This window comes from Nasonia vitripennis (genome assembly GCF_009193385.2).
Source record: "Nasonia vitripennis strain AsymCx chromosome 2 unlocalized genomic scaffold, Nvit_psr_1.1 chr2_random0005, whole genome shotgun sequence".
Lineage (NCBI taxonomy): Eukaryota > Metazoa > Arthropoda > Insecta > Hymenoptera > Pteromalidae > Nasonia > Nasonia vitripennis.
In genome coordinates, this window is record NW_022279612.1 from 611512 (window position 1) to 632755 (window position 21244).

Below are 21244 nucleotides of genomic sequence, written 5' to 3' on the forward strand. Positions count from 1 at the left end.
TCGAAAGCGCGTTACGTTCGCGAGTATCGCGAAAATGAGGGGATATCGCTCGATCTGGAAAAAATCGCGAAAAACCCTGGCCTGCGCACTGTTGCGAAGCTCTGTCTGAACTCGTTCTGGGGTAAGTTCGGACAGCGCGATAATTTAAAACTGACGGTGATCTTGAGCGCGATCTTGAGCGCGAAGACCTCCTTAAACTTTTAACGGCCAAAGATAAAGAGGTCTTGAGTCTCCTGCTGGTCAACGAGGAGGTGATGTACGCGAACTGGCAGTACATCGACGATGCTGTGGAGTCTACTCCATATATGAACGTAGTTATAGCAGCCTACACGACAACTCTGGCCCGCTTGAAACTATTTTCGTATTTGGAGAAGCTTGGCAAGCGAACGCTGTACTGCGACACTGATTCGTGCATATTTGTGTGCAACGAAAACGCACAAGAATACAGGGCCCCGTTAGGCTCGTTGCTCGGCGATATGACCAACGAGCTCGACGAAGGGACTTACATTACGAGCTTCCTCTCAGGTGGTCCAAAATTTTACGGCTACAGAACCGTCAATTCGAGAACTGCGAGGTATCCGAAAAATGTAAAGTCAAGGTTATCTCGCTAAATTTCTCGAATTCTTTGAGAATAAATTATCCTAGCATTAAGAGTATGATTGAAAATTATTTTAAGCCTGATGAAGAGAATGAATGCATTAATCTTAAGTTTAATTCTATTAAAAGATTGCCAGATCACACTGTCGTCACGCGAGAAGAGGTCAAATCGTGTAGCATAGTGAATTCAAAATTGGCGGGAGTGCTGCTGTACCTATCGAGTTTCGAGAGGGACTTCCGCAGCGAAGCGATTACTCCGTGGATACGGGAAAGAACAAATTACTGATTCTCGACGACTTGATACGAGAATCATCGAACGATATAGTTCTGGATTTGTTCTCGCGTTCGTCTCATTATTTGAATTTGTCGGTCTTTCTGGTGACGCATAAAAAAATACTCGCGACAGAGCTCAGATTCGGCATCTCGCGCGACAAATTTATACGGAAGATCTGAGGTTTCTGCAGGAGGCTTACATAGACGCTACGCGCGGACCTCACTCGTATCTTTTTCTCGATCTAACTCAAACGGCCGTGGACGAGTATAGGGTTCGCTCGTGTATATTTCCAAGCGACGATATTCAGTACGCCTACGTGCCGAAATTCTGTAAAAAGTGAAAATACAGAATAGGTGTACAGAGCTCTCGGCATAGACAGTAGGCGAAAAGCTATGGCGCCAAAAAAATCGAAGAAGAAACAGGCTGGCTGTTGTATACCCGAGGCTGCGCTCGACACCAAGCATTTCAACAGAAAACGAGAAGCTGTACTGAACGCTCTTTGTCACACGGACGGCCAACAACGTACGGCTCTTTTACGCATAGCCGACAAGAGACTCGTGCGTTGCAGTATGACGGTAGCGGTCGTAAATCGTGTTTATTAACCTTTTCAGCTACTGTTGATATAAACATGACCTTCTGTTTATATAAACAACTGGCGCCAGCCACAGGACTGGTGACGTCACTCTAGGCCACGCGCAGTCTCCCCATACCAGCCCATATACTACTCTCACCGAGATCAGTATTTAAACAACACCTCAGCTTATCAAAACAATGCGTGCGAAGCGAGTATAGATCAAAAACCAAAGCGCTATATGCCAAATACACCAAGCTCTCCGACCTCAGTATTTAAACAACACTTCAGCACATCCGAGGAAGGGGAGTATAAATCAAAAACCAAAGCGCTTGAACCTAATTACACCACGCTTCCCAAACTCAATAATTTATTTAATCAACACCTCAGCACATCGAAGGAAGGCAAACGAAGCAAGTAGAATATCAAAAACCGAAGCGCATAATGCCAAATACGCCACGTTCCCCGAGCTTAATAATTTATTTAAACAATACGTCGGCACATCGGAGGAAGGCGAGCAAAGCGAGTATAAATCAAAAACCAAAGCGCTTAAACCCGACTACATCACGCTCTCCGAGCTTAGTAATTCATTTAAACAACACCTCGGCACATCAGAGGAAGGCGAGCGAAGCGAATATAAAATCAAAAACTAAAGCGCTTAAACTTAGCTCCCTTCTGCTCCCTGAGCTCAAGAAACTATTTAAATAACACTTCGGCACATCGGAGGAAGGCGAGCAAAGCGAAAATAAAATAAAAAATCAAAGTCTTTAACCCAACTACACCACGCTAACCCTACGCACTGCGAGTTTTAGAACTCAGCATAGCGAAGGAAGGCGAACGAGATTCACAGCAATACTACAGCTTCGCAGTCATTTTACTCTTGCATTTTTTATTCTAAAAAAACAAATTATGTTCAAGTTACGTAAACATACTCGTCGACATTTTATGAGTTGAGTGTACTTATTTGAAGCATCCATTAATTTTTAATCCACGCGTCAAGAGAATTTTATAGGAAATGCGCGGCTTATGTCGCTTACAATAGCTCTGTACATGTACAAATTATTGGAACTACAACATATTGTATACATGCTAGTATACAATAATTCACGCAATTGCTTCCTTTTCTCCTCTATGCTGAGTACGTAAACGTGCAGTGCATGGGGTAGGTCGGTTTTAAAGTTTATGTTTTTTATATAAACATGTTGTGCGTGGGGTAGGTGGGTTTGAGAGTTTTGATTTTAGATTTTATATTCGCTTCCGATACTTCTTGCGCTCGTTCAGCGTCGAAGTTTCTGGATTTTTCCTGCTGTCTTTGTTTCATTTAATTTAATATTTCTGAATATTCATCCAGTAACTTCGTCACTTAACAAGGGGTCTGCGAACTTCTGGACAATGACCCTGGTAGAAACGGTATCCAAGTTATTTGGAAGTTCTGAGGTTGTCAATCTCAGAACTTGGTGATTTTCTTTGTCAGTTTTTGTTACAAGATGTAACGCTTTTTAAACTAGTTCTTTGGCAGTTTTTAGATTGAGTATTCTTAACTATTTTCTTCCGATAATAGTTGGTAAAATAATACGACACAGGTGCACGTGGTTAATGGCGATTCGAGGTTAGAATTGGAAAATCATTACTAGCAGGCTTGTATTCGAGTTTTTTTTAAATCAAATTATATAGAATAATGATTTGCATGCGAAAAATCATCCGAAAAATTTCGAGCGACCGGGGACTCGAACCCGAGCCCTGCACAAGGATAGTCGCGTGCCTTAGCCAACCGAGCAAAGTAAACGTTGTCATTTGACCAACTATCTTGCGCATTACTTTTTAAAAACAGCTCTATCTAAGAACTGCCAAAGAACTAGGATAAAAAGCGTTACATCTTGTAACAAGGACTGACAAAGAAAACTACCAAGTTTTTAGCTTTTTCACAATTTTAAATCGGCCAATTTCTACCTGGGGAACCATCCAAAACTTATATATTAAATTATGTATCAAAAACCGCCTCATACATTAGCAGGCAGATATACTGTATATTAAAACAATATTTCATTTATTGGACCTATAAATTTAATTGGAGGAAGCTACGTGCCCATGAATTGGCAGTGGTTTTTTTCTTATAAGAAAATAATAATAATTCCTATAGGAATAATTAATTAGCCCTATATTATTTCTTCTTGAAATACGTATCTTTTTATTTTCTTAAGGATAATCAGAATTTGTAAATTACAATAAAAATAAAAGCACAGTATGTAATTCACCCTTAGATCATATTCATCTCATTGGCAGCACAACATCACAAATTACGAGTGATAATTTACTAAATAATCAGAAAATTTTACATTTTTATTTTTTAATTAATTATTTTTTTATCCGAAGAGTTAGATATTTATTTTTTAAGACTCGATATTTGAAAATGGCTATTAAAAATTCTATCACTATAGATATAAAAGAAGTAGAGTTTTTTTTAAATAACGCTCAAATCGGTACTCAAAAACAACAACGTTATTATGATAAATTAAATAAATTATATTTAGAATATCAAGCCATACAAAAACGAAAAATTAAAGACAGCAATAAATTTAAGGAGACCGAATTTTCCGGAAAACTTGAGTTAGTATTTGATATTGTTCATGGTGGTACTGAAAACATTTGGCACTAAGCAAAAAGTTTTTACTAAAGCAGTCATTGATTTATTTAACTAATTACAATTCAAATTCGCAAATACAAGAAATATTAGGTATTAGAATATTAAAATTAATAAATACAAGCTAAAAGCTTACTCTCTAACTCTCGCTCATTATATTTAAATATTGATTCAACTTATATATATATATATATATATATATATATATATATATATATATATATATATATATATATATATATATATATATATATATATATATATTATATATATATATATATATATATATATATATATATATATATATATATATATATATATATATATATATATATATATATATATATATATATATATATATATATATATATATATATATATATATATATATATATATATATATATATATATATATATATATATATTATATATATATATATATATATATATATATATATATATATATATATATAATATATATATATATATAATCCACAAATTTATAATAATAGAAATATAAAACACAAATAATCTACTCTATATTAAAAGTATATTACGATACTAGTGCGGTAAAGTAGTTTCACCCCCGTGGGAACAATATGGCCCGAGCGAAGCGAGGGTGATAAGCCCTCACGAGGGTGAAATCCCTTCACCGCACTAGTATTGTACGATATTTTATGAAATAACGTGCATAAATCGAGATTTAGCGATTGTATTTTTGCACGAGCGAGAGACAGCGGTCCCACCTGGTAGGTAAGAGAGCAGCAATGGATAACTTGCCGATATCGGCAAGTTACCGACAATGTGGCGCTAGCGTCAAATGTGTAATAATCTACCTGAGCGCAGGTAGATGGCGAGCGTGTATAAAGCATTAAAGAGAGGGATAGCCCCGGGCATATAAGGAGCTCCGCTGAGCTGACGGAGTCATTCACTCTCTGATGCATGAACCCGGCCGATAGAATGAACTGTTGATCTCATCTACCGACATATCATCCGGATGCTTAGTATGCAACAAGCATAGCGCTCTCGAAAGGTTATCCGGGGGATTATCCCTCTCTTCCAATAGAATATCAGTCTGCGATATTCTGTATATTATACACAAAATCAAATAGATGTTTTAAATAAACATTACAATAAATTATATACATTGATTTATGTATTATATATGTTTACTATAATATTTAAATATATGTTAAACGAATTTACTGCACACCCCAAGCTGATGTAAATTTTCAATATTTTAACGTTTTGATCAATTATCTATAGTCATTCCCTAGTGGAATAAAAATGTAATAAATTCTAACAAATCGTAATAAAACGTAAAAAAATGTAAGTAAATGTAAGAAACTGTACATTTTTGTTGGATTTCAGACCTTTTTTCTCGTACGTTTTTGTACACTTTCTTACATTTCTCAGATTTGTTAACTTTTTTTACATTTTATTACATATGTTATTTTACCGCCTAATATAGTCAATATATATTTTTAATTATTAATTTTATAATAAAATGTAACAATGCATAAGAAATTGTAAGAAAAATTAAAAGAATGTCAGCAGAAGTAAGAAAATAAAAATGTCGCCATTTTTTTATATAATATTACGCTTACAGACAATTTTTTACATTTATTTATTTAACTTCAAAGTTACAAAACTCCAGAGTTACAATTGCATTCGATACAGACTTGATATTATTTGCACAATAACACACTATAACGACGCAATCCTGCAGAGGATAACAATATTTCCTGTTCGCAGGTCCGGATTAACAATACTAAGAATACATGTGTACTGGTTAGTTATTGCTATTTCTTCAGCAACAACATAACATCCAGTCATACAACATACCATACAATCTCCATTCATGCTTAAGGATAACATGGAACCATGTCGGACTTCCAGACACAGTTCATACCACCCTTCTCATTCATACAAACGTATGTTGGGTTACAAGAATCCTTAGGCTCTCTTCGTCCCAACTTTGATGACAATATATATTATTTTCTAATAAAAAAAATTAACAGTGACATATAATCCTTTTAATATTAATATATAAAAATTTTGTTAACATTTTCTTAATTATTAGTTATTCTATGATTTGGTCTTTTATACGAGTAATGCTACGACATTAAAGACCTCATTAAATAAGATTATATTGCACAATTTTTTAGATTCTATGTTTTTGTATTGTAATTTGGTATTGTAAAGAAAAAACTTAACATTTAAAATATTATATTCTAACTTTGTATAATGGCATTTTTCATATTTCGCACTATTTTACCAGTTCCGCAATAACATATGTCTTGCTGTCATAAATCTATCCGTTGTTGCATTTTTTTCTCTTATGTACGACATTTTCTCTATTGAGTTGAGTCTAGCCGAGCACGTAAGTCCAACCGCACAGGTAACTCTATAATGTGGAAACATTTCTTTGTGCTGATTAGATGAGTCACATTTACAGTCTGATGTAAAAATTATTTCATCTATTATTACTATGTCCTTATACGGTGACTGTAATTTGAGAGAAGATACTGACAAGGAAAGGTACCCAACCCGAACTCACCGATTTTGATGATTTTCATATATGTTGTAGAACATAAAAAAATAAGAGACACGTATTTTTTTTTATCGGCTAATTTTCACTTTTAAGGGGTAAAAACCTCCCCTAAAGTTAACCCCCAAAAAGCGTTTTTTTTAAATATCTCGGCTTAAAATTAATATTTTTCAATGAAACAAATTGGAGGTTATTTCTTACAAAAAGAGCAAGTATTTCATGGTGATTTGAAGAGTAAGAGTAGCATCCCCTATTTTTTAGGGGTTGAAAACATATATTTTTTGGCATAATTTTATAATAAAAATGTTTAAACCGACTAAAAAAAATTGGAAAAAATGTTTAAACATCCTTAATAATAAAATTTAGTTGACGTCTTTCGGTGTTTTCATAAATATTACCCCTAAGGGAGTAAACCACCCCTAACACAAAATAACTGTAAATATGTAATTCAATACATAATATTTCGTAGAAAGTTTGTATATAGAGGTTTTCGAGGTCGCTGATTACAAATCTGTTATCAGATTTTGAAAATTCAAAATGGTGGAACCAATAGGACGGAAATATCGAAAAAAAATTTTATATAATAAAAAAGTTTTAAACGACTAAAAAAATTGGAAAAAATTTGTAAACATCTATAATAAACAAATTAAGTTTTTCGATTTTTTCATAGATACTACCCTTTAGGGGGTAAACCACCCCTAACACAAAATAACTATAAGTATACTTCAATCCATAATATTTTGTAGAAGGTTTGTATATAAGGGTTTTCGAGATCGCTCTTTGCAAATCTGATATCAGATTTTGAAAATTCAAAATGGCGGAACCAATGTGGTGGACGAAAATGTCGAAAAAAAATTTTAACTTTCATAAAAACTTGTTATAAATGTGTTATCTTTGTAGCCTGTACATGTGAACTAAAGAGCCTTAAACCCTAAACCCCTAAAGAACAAATAGCCTAAATGGTTGTGCATTTTAACCAAACGACTCCAAACCCCTAACCTCCAGACAAGCCGAAGGCCTATGCTTTACCGTAGACACGAGTATAGACATATTACCGATTTGTAATCAGCGACCTCGAAAACCTCTATATACAAACTTTCTACGAAATATTATGTATTGAATTACATATTTACAGTTATTTTGTGTTAGGGGTGGTTTACCCCCTTAGGGGTAATATTTATGAAAACACCGAAAGACGTCAACTAAATTTTGTTATTAAGGATGTTTAAACATTTTTTCCAATTTTTTTTAGTCGGTTTAAACATTTTTATTATAAAATTATGCCAAAAAATATATGTTTTCAACCCCTATAAAATAGGGGATGCTACCCTTACTCTTCAAATCACCATGAAATACTTGCTCTTTTTGTAAGAAATAACCTCCAATTTGTTTCATTGAAAAATATTAATTTTAAGCCGAGATATTTAAAAAAAACGCTTTTTGGGGGTTAACTTTAGGGGAGGTTTTTACCCCTTAAAAGTGAAAATTAGCCGATAAAAAAAAATACGTGTCTCTTATTTTTTTATGTTCTACAACATATATGAAAATCATCAAAATCGGTGAGTTCGGGTTGGGTACCTTTCCTTGTGAGTGTAAAAACCTGTTTCCCTCTTATTCCTCTGTCAAAGTAGAAAAAGGCTTTGTTTGATCCTAGATAGTTAATGCCGCCATAGGTCATTCTATGGCTGGCTGATTCCGTGATTTTCTGTCCAGGCGCGGCAGTCGCTTCTCTATTTCTTGCTTTGTTGCTATTTTCTGCAGCCATTCCATCTATCATGGAGAAGACCGTTTCAATTGGTTTATATTTTTCAATATTAGGATTTTTGATGTTTTCCAAGTCATTACATGTTCCTTTAATAAATTTAATGAATTTGATATTACCCTTATTGTTTTTTGTTTTGAACATCCAGGTATATATAATATCGTTTGTTATATCGTCTAAACTATCAATAATATTTGGATATGTATTATTAATTTTGTTGTAATTGTAGGTGGAGATACGACAATGTTTGCGTATATTGTATGAATTACATTTGCCTTTTGCGCAAATGTAGGTACTAATATCTAAATATACAGAGTTTTCTGCAGTTCCTTGTCGATCATTATTCATTTCTTTCCTTTGCTGTATTAAATTCTGTTTTTGTGAGTATATTACACATCTACGCTCACATTGATCTTGGTTACCTATCTCAGAGAGCCATATTTTCAGTTGCTGGCAGTCTATTGTCGTGGTATTTCTTTTTTCACTCATTAATTCTTAACCAGTCTTGTATTTTTCTGATATTTATTTTTCTCCGCATGTCTATGATTTTGAGATCATTCGGTAGTTTATTATAGATGTTAATAGCTTTGATGTAATTATTTTTTGTGCTTACAGTTTTGTTATACCTTGGTAGGATTATTAGTTTATTTCTTGTTCCGCTTGTTGAATTAATAAACTGATCTTTAAAGTTAGTACAATGATAACGTAGACTTTTGTATGCGAATAATTGCTGTAGGTTAAGCTCTTTGGAAAGTATTTTTATTTATAATTTTCAGGATTCTTTTTCGGACCGTTTGTAACAGTTGCAAGTTATTTTGGTACGCACCACCCCACGCAACTATTCCATAGTTAATCAGACTGTGGAAAAATGCGTAGTAAATTATTCTTAGAGTAGATGTATCCATGGATTTGGAAATTTTACTGAAAATAAAAATGAGGTATCTAGTTTTATTTATGAGATATTGAATATGTTTATCCCATCTCATATTAGAATCAAATATTAGGCCTAGGTATTTCGTTTCATTTACTCTCTTTAGTATTTCGTGATTTATTTTAAATTTAATTTTCTTTGGTACGCTATCGCAAAGGTTTCCAAAATTTATTTATACTGTTTTTTGAATATTTAATGTTAGTTTATTGAGCCTGAGCCATGTAGAGATATCTTCAAGGTGTTTGTTCATTTTTACTTCAACTTCAAACCAGGTTTTTCCATTAGCTATCACTGCCTTGTCATCTGCATAGGATATTATAGAATTTTCTGGCATATTCATCAGTAAGTCATTTACGTAAAGTATGAAAAGCAAAGGGCCAAGTATCGTCCCTTGTGAGACACCAGTATTTACTTTTTCGAAATCACTCGTATGTGAACCTATTTTTACTTTTTGTTTCCTATTGTTTAAGTAACTCGTAATAAGTTAATGACCCTTACCTCTCATACCGTATGCATAAAGCTTGTCTAATAGTATTTTATGATTTACAGTGTCAAATGCCTTTGTCAGGTCTAGGAATGTATAGCTATCTGTGTACTCTGATCTAGGTTTTCGTATATTGTTTTAGAGATCATGTTCAAAGCATCTTTGGTTCCAATGTTTTTCATAAATCCATATTGATTTGTACTTAATATCTTACTTTGACTTACGAAGTCTATAATTCTCCTGTGTATAACTTTTTCAAAGATTTTAGCAATATTTGATATTAGTGATATCGGTCTATAGTTACCCATTTCATTTTTTTCCCCAGCTTTGTATATTGGTATTACTTCAGCATATCTGGCCAAATCGCCATTTCAATACATTGATTTATAACGTGGGCCAGGGGGTCTACAATAATAGCAGCAATAGTTTTGAGTATCCTTGCACTTATTTTATCTATACCTCCGCTTTTTGGTTTCATGTTATCTATAATTTTTATAATTTCTAATTCTTTGGTTGGTTTAATGTAGATTGTTTTTGGATTGCTTTTAGGTCATTTTAGGTTTTATTACTTGGTGTAGTTATTTTATTATTCAATGTTTCATTAAGTTTGCAATAATATTCGTTCATTTTATTTGTGATTTCTATCCTATTTGTGATTATTGTATTGTCTTAAGTTTTTAGTTGACTAATAGTAGTCTTAGGTTTATTTTTATTTTTGCCTATTTTGCTATCAATGCAGGCCCAGAGTTTTCCGGGATCATCACTATTTTTTTCAATTGTTTTCTTTTCATGATCAATTTTCGCTGCCTTAATAACTTTATCTAGAGTTTTAACGAAATGTTTATAATTTTCCTTCAGTTCTTCATTATGCGGATGTTGTTTAAGTTTGTTATATAATGTTTTGTAATGAGTTGAGCACCACAGCCAACTCGTAGCGGTATGAGTACCGCTACGCCGCGCCGAAACCGCGTAGAGTCGCGTGCGCGATAATAAACACGTGCGAATTCGGCAATAGGCGCGAAAGAAATAGAGAGAGAGAGAGAGCGAGCGTACGGGCTAATCCTTCAGGTGCGCGCTCAGATAGCTCTCGGCCTTCGCTAGGTAAACACGCGACTTCGCTAGAATTCCAAAAGCTTCGCAATATCGTGTGCTTTGATGTGTCCAGCGGATAGAGGTGTAATTTGTGAGTGAGTGAGACGCGGAGTCCAGGTGTTCCTGTCCTTAGCCTAGTGGTCCAGCGTGGTGACCAAGTCTTGCGGCCTGTCCGGGACCAGGAACGTCGTCGACGAAAGAGAGAAGGTTTGTGTGGCGCGCAGTGCATGGGAGAGAGTGCATGTGTGAGTGTATATCATCCATGCGAGGGTGATCCGGCACGCGCGACCTTCACGTCGATACACTCGTGCGAGCGCGATTATTCTGGCGTCGCGGCGAGTCGCAAAGTTGTTGGCGACTCGCGTATTATTATTTCATTATTGTAACTTCACGTTTATTTCGCGACTGGCAAATATAACCTTAGTCTTTTTATTTTATTTGATTTGTCGTCATTTCTAAACCTCGTTCGCTTATTTCCGATCCCTGTTCCTTCCTGCGAATACCGCCACCTCCGCGGGCGTTATTTAATAGTACTTATTTAACGCAGTTGAGCAGCCGAGCACGCACCAGGCGGCGCGTAGACCCAGCAAACAGAAGCAGCTGAAACAACTGTATGCAACGGAGGTGTTTCGCGGGCGGAGAGGAATCCTCCGCCGCATCGAGGGAACGCGATCCAGTCGTTTTACGGGTTATTCGTTGATCGAATTCACACCCTTTACAGTTTCTTTCGTAATACAAGATTTTACTATCGATTTTGTTATCCAGTCTTTCCTGGGAGTTTTTTGAAATTATGCAGGTTTGGTTTTTTTTTGTATTTTGATTTTTCCATGCAATATTGTACTTCTTTTATTATTTCGTTTATATTTTCGTTTGGAGCTTTTGTATTCTTAAATCTTGTCCAATTTATTTGCTTAGCAATGTTATTAAGTTTTTTGTAATTGTAACGATAAAAGTCTCCTTTTAACTGTTTGTTATCTTGTTTTAGTGTTCGATTTTTTAATTCCAAGAATAGTGGATAATGATCAGTAATAGGCGTCATAAGTGTTAGCGATTTTGTATTCAGGAAGTCAGTTTTAATAAAGATATTATCAATACACGTTCCTTCATTTATAGTTATGTTTGTTGGTCTGGTGGTGTTTGTAAATCCTGGTAGAAAACCATTTTCTAGAAGGTTGTTTAGAAACTCTACACTTATATGATTGTAATACTGTATATTTATGTGAAAATCACCAATTATAATATGGTTTTTTACATTTTTTTTATCTAAATAGATTTTAAGATTCTGATTAAATTCTATACAACTTAGTCCGTGTGATCTGTATAACGATGAGATCTTTAGTTGTTTTTTATTATTAAGGGAGATAATTGTGTTTAGTATTTTAAGCTTACCTATTACAATCGTATCATTAGTATATTTAACATTCTCATTTAAATAAACCACAACACCATTTTTATTGATGTCGCCGTGATTGTAATATAATTTGTAGTCTTTTATTCTATAATACTGATAGTTTGTTAATTCCCATACCTCTGTGCATACAATAACATATGGTTTTATTTTTAGACTTTTAAGAAGGATTTGTAACTTTTCGAAATAGGTATTCAGGCTTCTGATGTTTAAGTACAGGATAAGATCATTATTACTACTTCTATCCTTATTAAAAGTCTCAACATTCCTGTAAATCCGCTCTTGTTCATTTAGACTATTTTGTATTTCTTTAATCAAATTTATTTGTGCTTCCATTATTGAATATCTTCTGCTGCTGTGTTTACTGGATAATTCTGCTGACTGGTGCCTTGGAGTTGCGTAGCTCTTTGGACTTTTCCCACGTTCTTTCCTGGTGCTACTGACCTCGGGTATAGTAGCCTGTTAGTTTGTATTGTGTGTATTTGTTTAATTGCACTTGTTTCATCCCAAGCCGGTCATACAGGTGCGATTGGGTAATCAAATAGAGTTAAGATTTATCTTCTTTTTAAGTATTTAAATTTATTATTGTTAAATATACAGTTTTCACACTCAATTTTATTGTTATTGCACACACTCACATTGTGTATATGAGAGCACTTTATACATGCAGGATTATTCCTACACTTTGATGCACTATGTCCGTATCTTCCACAGTTGTAGCAAGGGGTAATGTTTATCAGATCATAGGCTTTACAGTACTGATGTGCTACAAAAACCTTATTGTTGTTTTCACGTATTGACTTGTATATATCTGGTGAGCATTCCATTAGTACTGTGCTAGTTTTGTTCCTTTTATTGGTGTACATGTGCAGTACCTTACATAAGCTGTTAAAGTTTTTAAAGTTTCATGTATTAATATCACTTTCAATGTACAGTTCATCCATGTTTGTAGCGTTGTCTATACCAACAATTTTTATTTTTGGATTACCTTGTTGTTCTACTTTGACTTGACAATTTTTAAGTTTACTTGTTAACACGTTCTCGAGTGTTTCTAGACTTTTTGAATTCATACAGCTGACTTCTATTTCGCTTTCATTCTTTTTACGTATATACTTAGTTTGCACGTTCTTCTCTGTAACTAGACACTTCTTGAGCACTTCCATTGTGTTTGTCTGATTGGGGTCATTGGCCTTAATCATTATACTTGGGACTCGCTTTGGTTTCGGCTTTACGTCTCTTATAACCTCTGCAAATGATTTAATATTCGTCTGTGACTGTGCTTTTTTGTTTTTGCATTTCAGTTATTTCTTTATGAAGCTGATATTTGTCTTGCAGTTCTGCTACTAGTTGTTTCAATAGGGTGTTTTCTGCCAAAAGATTCTTCATTTCATTTTCCTCGTCCATAATTGTTATTATGTTATCAGCTGTTTTTATTGTGTACTTCTTTTAGTAGTTGTTCCCTGATTTCTTCTGATGTTTTCATTTTTATAAGCGCAATGGTTTTCTTTGCCACATCACTTAGCATATGTTATTCGGTATTAGTGGTTAGGTCTCCTAGGACATGTTCTTGGCATATAATCAAATGTTCACCAACGTACACGGGATTTTTATTCTTCTCGAAATAACTTTTATGATATGCGTTCTCACATATTATACAAATCACTGTTTACACAATTTTACTTGGATGACATTTGTAAAAACTGCGATCCGGCTTATCCGGAGGTGTTTTGACAATTGGCACCATATGGACAGTATTATATGTTGTTATTTAAACAAAAATAACATGATTGAATTTCATTTTTATACAAATTTTTATATACTGCTGCGAGCAAAACGTACGCGCACGCAAAACACGACCGCTCGCTCCGAGCACTGCTGGCTGACGCATTTTGTTATACTTTTTTACGTATTGTTACATTTGTCATTTCAAAGAAGAGACTCCGATGAAATCATGAATCAATGGACTTATAATAAATTGTAATAAAATGTAACAAAATGTAATAAAATGTAGCAAACTGTAATAAAGCGTAAAAAAGGTCCGAAATCCAACAAAAACGTACAAAATGGTACGATTTGTTACATTGTCTTATATTTTATTACACTTTATTACATTTTTTAATTTTCACTAGGGTTTCTATTAAAAAATCTCAAATAAGATCTCTACTATTAGGTATACTGCTCTATTAGGTTTACTTCTAAAATACTCTAAATTTGTTATAATTGAAAATTATTTTTTAAATAGTAAAACTGTATTCAAAAATAGATGCATTGAAGCATTCTGAGCAATATTTTGATTTTAAAATATTTTATAAATATCTATTTATAAAATTATAAAATTCAACTTTTTGCAAGTGTATCGAACGTTATCTCCTGATACGGGGGGCGGAAAATGTGCTTGAACGAATCGAAATATATTTTAAATACTAACTTATTTAATAATTCAGATGAGTATTAAATAAAATAAAATAAAATTAATTGATCTTTATATAAGGATATAAAATATGATTTTGTATAAAATTACATAATTTTGCATGCTTATATTGATCCTTAGTGAAACAAAAATTCTGCCCATAATAGTTTTCATCACTAAAACAGAAGACTAAAACAGAAGATAACTGAACAAAACAGAAATTTTCAGCATAAGAATGTCGGAATTAAGACAAAAGTAACAGTTATTTACAGGTATAATTAGTTTTTTTTCAGTTTTTTTTTAGTTCACTGTGGATGGTACCAGATTTCAACAGATTTTAATAGTTACGTTAATTAGATTCTATTATGTTATTTAAGGCGTGTTTTTAAAAAGTTAAGAGAAATGTGTAGAAATCCGAAGATAGCTGTTTTGATTGAGAACAAACTAGTGAATGTAGAATACAACAATTATAAAATGAAGAAAACTGTTTTGAAGTATGAAAAAACTGTTGTCTTTACTTATTAATAGTTTTTGTTTGTGGTATTTATTTTTTTTCTATTTATTTTTAAAATCGTAAAATTTTATACCTGAAAAAAAATCCAACTGAAGAATCTAGCAAACTAAATAAAACTGAAGACAACAAAAGATTATTGTTGTCGGTGTCTCAATTCCAAAATTTTTCTGCTATCATCTGCAGTTCATAACTTTTGTTTTCAGTTGTTTTCATTTTTCTTTTCACTCGGGATTGATGATATCGCTATCATTTAATATAAAAGAAAATATCGTATTATGTATTACATTTTAGTACAGAATATAAATGTTATGATTGTTATAATATCACATTTTACATTATATTATAAATGTGAATAAAAAAATGTTTAGATTTTGTTAATATAAGTAATACTGTCATCAAATAATTATAAAGAGTTTGAAAACATTATTTAACATTTAAAATTTGTTTCTATTTTATTCTATAATTTTAAAACCGGTCCTGCCCTACTGAAAAAAAGTAGATGACAATCAACTGATTATTAGTTGATAATCAGCTGATGATCTGTTGATAATCATGCCAAAATGTCAGCTGATTATCAGGTGATACCAGCTTAATATTTTTATTTAAGCTAATAGTTACAAATATGCGTTTATATGAGATAAAATGCTATTGATAATCAGCTGATTATCAGGCGATAATCATCGCAAATTTTTTAACCTTCAGTATAATTTTTTGTAGTTGTTTTAAATTAATAAAATTTATAAAATTTACATAATGAGGACCAATACGGTTTTACCATCCAGACAATAACACCAAAACAGTGGCTGTAAGCTACAAAAATTTATTATTCAATATTTAAAAAAATTTTTTGATCATTATCACCTACTGATAATAAGCTGATTATCATTAACATTTAATTTCGTACAAACGCATTGTTTTAACTATCAGCTTTAATAAAAATAAGTTTTGACATGATTATCAGCAGATTATCAGCTAATAATCAGCTGATTGTTATCTGCTTTTTTTTAGTAGGGTGTACCTACCCTACCGCAGCCTGCGAAATAATGATATTTGCAATAAAAAAAATACTAATCGATGGATTTTAAATAGCTCAATTCAACTACCTTGTCCTTCGAAATTGCTCACCTCAAATTATTTATTTAAATATCAATAAAGTCATTAATCAATAAATATCATCATTTTGCAGGCTGGGGTAAGGTAGGTTTAGGGTGTGTAATAGTAGCTATAACTACTTTTGTAGAATGTTGACTGTATTGAATATATTCATATCTGTTGGAATCCGTGGGTAAATTGAGAACACTGAGGTTAATGTTAAATGAATAATAGTAATTTATTTATACATGGCAATAGCCATAGTCGGCAGTACATCCGCTCGGCTCGGAGTCTTACAGGCAAGAGAGAGTATACTACAGTGTCGCATAGTCTGACTCCACGGAGCTAAGTATACAGTATAGTATGCGCTTAGAGTATATACGCGAGGCATGCGCATTATGCTCGCGTTCGCTTGAGCTTGTCTCGTTGCACGAAATCGTCGTCAACCAGTAGATGGCGCGACGAGTACCGTTTTATGTATTACGACTGTATACATTCACATATTACAACAATATCGTCGCTCCGTACGAAGACTAGCACAGTTCAAATTTTCAAACAAAAACTAGCACAACTCACGATTTGCCTCAAAGAGTAGAGAAATGCCGCCAAGAGTAGCAAAACTCACGTATTTCCCGCCAAGACTAGCACAACTCGCGACTTATATTACTCAAAATGTGAGTATTTTACGTTTTTATTGGATTATTGGGTTAGTTAAGTTCATGAAAACCTTGGACAATGACAGGCAAACCTCAAAGTTTTAAATAGTTTCGAAAATTTATCAAAAAGTGAACAATTTAAAAAAATGCTTGTAAAAATTATTGTATTTGTGAAAACAATTTTAAATTCAGTAAAAAGTTGTAAATGTGAACATTTAAAAATGTTCATAAGGGACATTTTCGCAAAAATCGAGAAATTTGTATAGAAATTCGTTGTGAAAAGTTTGAGTTGTGCTAGTTTTCGCGGCAAATGCGCGTGCTAGTCTAGCGTGCGTCAAATAAGTTGTGCTACTTATGACGGGAAATTTGAACAGTGCTACTCTTCGTAGGAAGCGACGATATATACTTGACGGTAATTAATTCTCGTGGAACGTTTTTGAAATCGTGCTTATGATTGGTTAGAATTTATCAATCTGGCAATCTGATTGGAGCATTTAAAATACATTCCACAAGAATTAACTACCATTGAGTGAACTTCAAATATTTAACAGTATATTTAATTGTTAAGTCGCCAATTCGATCTTTTATTTATTTATCCTTACTTACTTGCGTTTAACTGCTTGGGCTAAATCACTGCTGCTGTACTGTAGTCAGGCTTATACAGGATGGGTGTATTCGAATAAAGGATACTTGTAGTTGGCTGATTCTCACGATTTATTCAAGGCAAAGTTTTTTATAAAGACCGAAATCACAGATTAAGACTGGTAGCTCTTTGGTAGCGACGGATAGGAGTCCAGGTTGAGTGTACAAACACAACTGATCGCGCAGAGTATACAGAGTATACTCATCAACTTCACTGTTCTAAATATTATTCTGACTCATCGATTTTGAGTTTTATATAATAGACAACAAGCTGGTTGTCTATTGGTACATAATAGCAAGCGTAGGTCGGATTTCTTTGTATTGTGAAAATGTTTTAGGGCCTCGTGATCCGTTACGATTTTTAATTTTCTACCGTATAAATACTATGTAAATTGTTCTTTCGCGAAAATTATTGTTAATAATTCTTTGTCGTGTGTAAGGTAACGAAGCTCGCTTCCTTTAAGGCAACGAGAAGCATATGCGCACGGTAGGTCTTTTCCTAATTCGCCTTGGCTTAATACCGCGCCGAGGGTCCAGTCGCTTGCGTCAATTGTTACGATGAATTCTTGAGATAAATCTGGCGCTTTTAATATCGGTTTTTTACACATCGCGTTTTTTAAATTATCTCGTGTGTGTTTCTTGGCGAAGAGTGAGTTTTTTCCCGACCGTGTGCCTTAAAGACTTCGTCTGTTGGCTTCAGTATGCGATTTGCGCGATTTTCACGAAGGTATTTTATTATTTCGAACTCTTCGTTTGATAACTTCATGGCCTCTCTATTTTCGATATTGGTTGCCGTCGGAAAGTGGTCTTTTAGCCTACCTGTTTCCTTGTACTGTGCGCGGTCTAGGTTTGGCAGTGGATTATTTTCTACTGGATTGGCACTTGTAGTGAGTTTGCTAATATTGAAATAATTTTTTACGCCTACCATGCACTTTTTGTTTATGCTCAATCTTTCGCGCGCGGCCAGTGGCATGCTCATTCTACTAATTGCGTTTGTGATTTTACTTGTTACGTTTAAACTAAGATTACTTATTCTTTCGTTTATATTCTCGAGTTCATATTGGGTCGCGGAGATGTCTGGTAGCGCGCACGAGCCTTCTGGCGTTGTTGTCGAATTTGCAGTAGGTTGATCGAAATGCTGACTGCGGTAGTGATGGACATCGTGACGGCTCTTGGCATGGCTGCGACTGCGATAGGTAGTTGCGACTGATGTAGATGCGGCTGCCAATTCGCGCGCGCCAACGGCTGATCAGCGCTGGCGGCTGAATGCGCGTGATGATTGGTCCTCGATGATCCGGGCAGGCTTAGGTGGTTGATCTCGGCTTCAAGGGGTCCGTTGGTGTAGTGTTTTTTTTGTAAGGTACGTCGGCGGTTGCTGGTTGAAGTTTTTCTCTGAGCTCCGGTGTAGAATTCGGAGCCTCGAAGGCACAGGAGTTCTCTCTTCACAATTCTGTGTTGCTTTGACGGCGTAAAATAGTTTGCTTCGTTCATTCAAATTCTTGGGAATGTGTAGACGTTAAGTCCTGATCCTCTTCGAAGATGGACCTTTTCCAAATTAAAAATTGTTCTGCTGACAGACAGCTTTCTGACGCGAATTGACGCGAAAGAAGATTGTTAAGAACAACTATTAAAAGTTAACAGACAAAGCAAACTAAGATTTACATCAGCTTGGGATGCGTAGTTGCACGGGTTGTGAGATCTTATTAAAACATGTATATAAATATATATGTATTTATAAACAAGGAGATCAGTACTTATGCTGACAAAATTGGAAACGAAAGAGGAATTATGCTGACTTTTACGGAATTATGCAGACGTCAGCATAATTTGGTGATGATTGCATGATTACATGCACGAATAACTTTACGTAAAATTTCATGTAAAATTTTACATATAGATCTTAACGTCCAATTTTATATAAAATTTTACGTAAAATTTTACAATTTTATTGATTTTATGTGAAATTATACATATAAGATTTTAAAATCTTTACATAAAATTTGATGTAAAATTTAATGTAAATATATTTGATAGGGATATGTGGCGGAACCACCAGCGCCGCCAGAACGACGCTTGAGGCGCAAGCAGATTCTGCAGCGCTCTTCTGACACCAGCAGTAAAGCAGAGCACGAGTCTGACCAGGAGAGTCAGAACCCGCTTCACGGTCCCCCGCAGCTGAAGCAGCCCGAAGGACGCCGAGGGTTACCGGAGTCGAGTTTGAACGACACACTTGCTCTGGCTGCCAACCAAGACGGACGTCTACAGTAATCAAGAGTCAAGCCTCAAAGTTATTCTTAGATTAATCAATCAAGTTCTAGATTATTACTCTAATTTTTGTGTTCTGATTTACGGACCTGCCCCACTCTCTCCAGCTATATATATATATATATATATATATATATATATATTTCTATTATACTATAATATAATATTACAAACACAATATGCCTAATAGCACAAAACTTTTTAAAATGTTTTAAATAATGTAGCTTGTTGATGTTGATAAGTTTGTGAATACTGGCTTTAGAAATGTTTTCTTAGCGTTTAAACAACGTTGGAAATAATTGCTATTCGATATTAATAAAAACATGAACCGTTTTATAAAACATTTATATAGTATTTCAAAAACAGTTACAAACAACATGTAATATTTGTCCTAACTCAAAATATGGAATGTTTTTAAAAAATGTTAGAATTATAATATGGGATGAAATATCGATGGTATCTAGATATGCTTATGAAGTAATAAATACATTTTTACAAGATTTGTGTATTAATAACAATCCTTTCGGAAGGAAAATCACCGTTCCGTCTAGTGATTTTAGCTAACGCTCGCATTGCGCAATTAAAGCTTTTGGGCCAGATAGGGCTTATCACACCGAAATTGTTATTCAATTATATGTACCAAAAATCGGTTCTAGGGTTGTTGTTTATGTATAAGCGTTTTGAAAAAATGTTGCCACGGTAAAAAGTTGTGTTTTTAAAATATCTACATCTTTTACGTTCAAGATTTTTATGTATAATGTATAGCCTCAAAGTTTTATGATGAATACTGGTTATGTGATAAAGTTGTATTTCTTTGAGATCTACAACTTTTCTGTTTAACTGTTTTTTGTAGAATGCATATTCGAGTTAGAGCCAAAAAACAGTTTGTAGCGATTTTTTAATGTGACCGCATTCTGCGTATACATACAGGATCGAGCCCAAAATAAATTTGGCACCTCACTATTACGAGGGGAGTTCGCATACAAATTTTTAGCCCGATTGTTAAAAGTCTCTTAGAGATAATCGTGTAACACCAACATTTTTATTCAAAAAACACGCGAAAATTGAACAAATTGTGCCCGCATTTTAAAAAAACGTAGACGATCGGGATAAAAATTAGTTTTTAGGTTTGTGCAAGAGGAGACTCCTCCCAAAATTTCAGCCCGATCGGTCGAAAATTGCGTGAGATATCGCATCTCACACATTTTTCGATGACAAAACTATAAGGCACTTCCGTGTCACGGTCGTGCCTAAAAAAGGGTTTTGTATTTTATAGTAATGATAGAATTAAAAGTGAAAATAATGACAATTCGATAGACAGCTCAATTGGCAACTGAACGATACCGCCATGATC

At 34.0% G+C, this 21244-nt stretch overlaps 1 protein-coding gene across 1 annotated transcript in view; it reads left to right on the forward strand.

Annotated features, from left to right (window-relative positions):
• Positions 1-19956, forward strand: part of LOC100301564 (TGIF-like) — a 160532-nt gene extending 140576 nt beyond the window's left edge. Inside the window, exon 5 of the mRNA XM_032601516.1 lies at positions 19660-19956. Coding sequence (XP_032457407.1) covers positions 19660-19702 — 43 coding nt within the window. The 3' untranslated portion in view covers positions 19703-19956. The remainder of the gene's footprint in view (positions 1-19659) is intronic.
• Positions 19957-21244: the final 1288 nt, after the last annotated feature.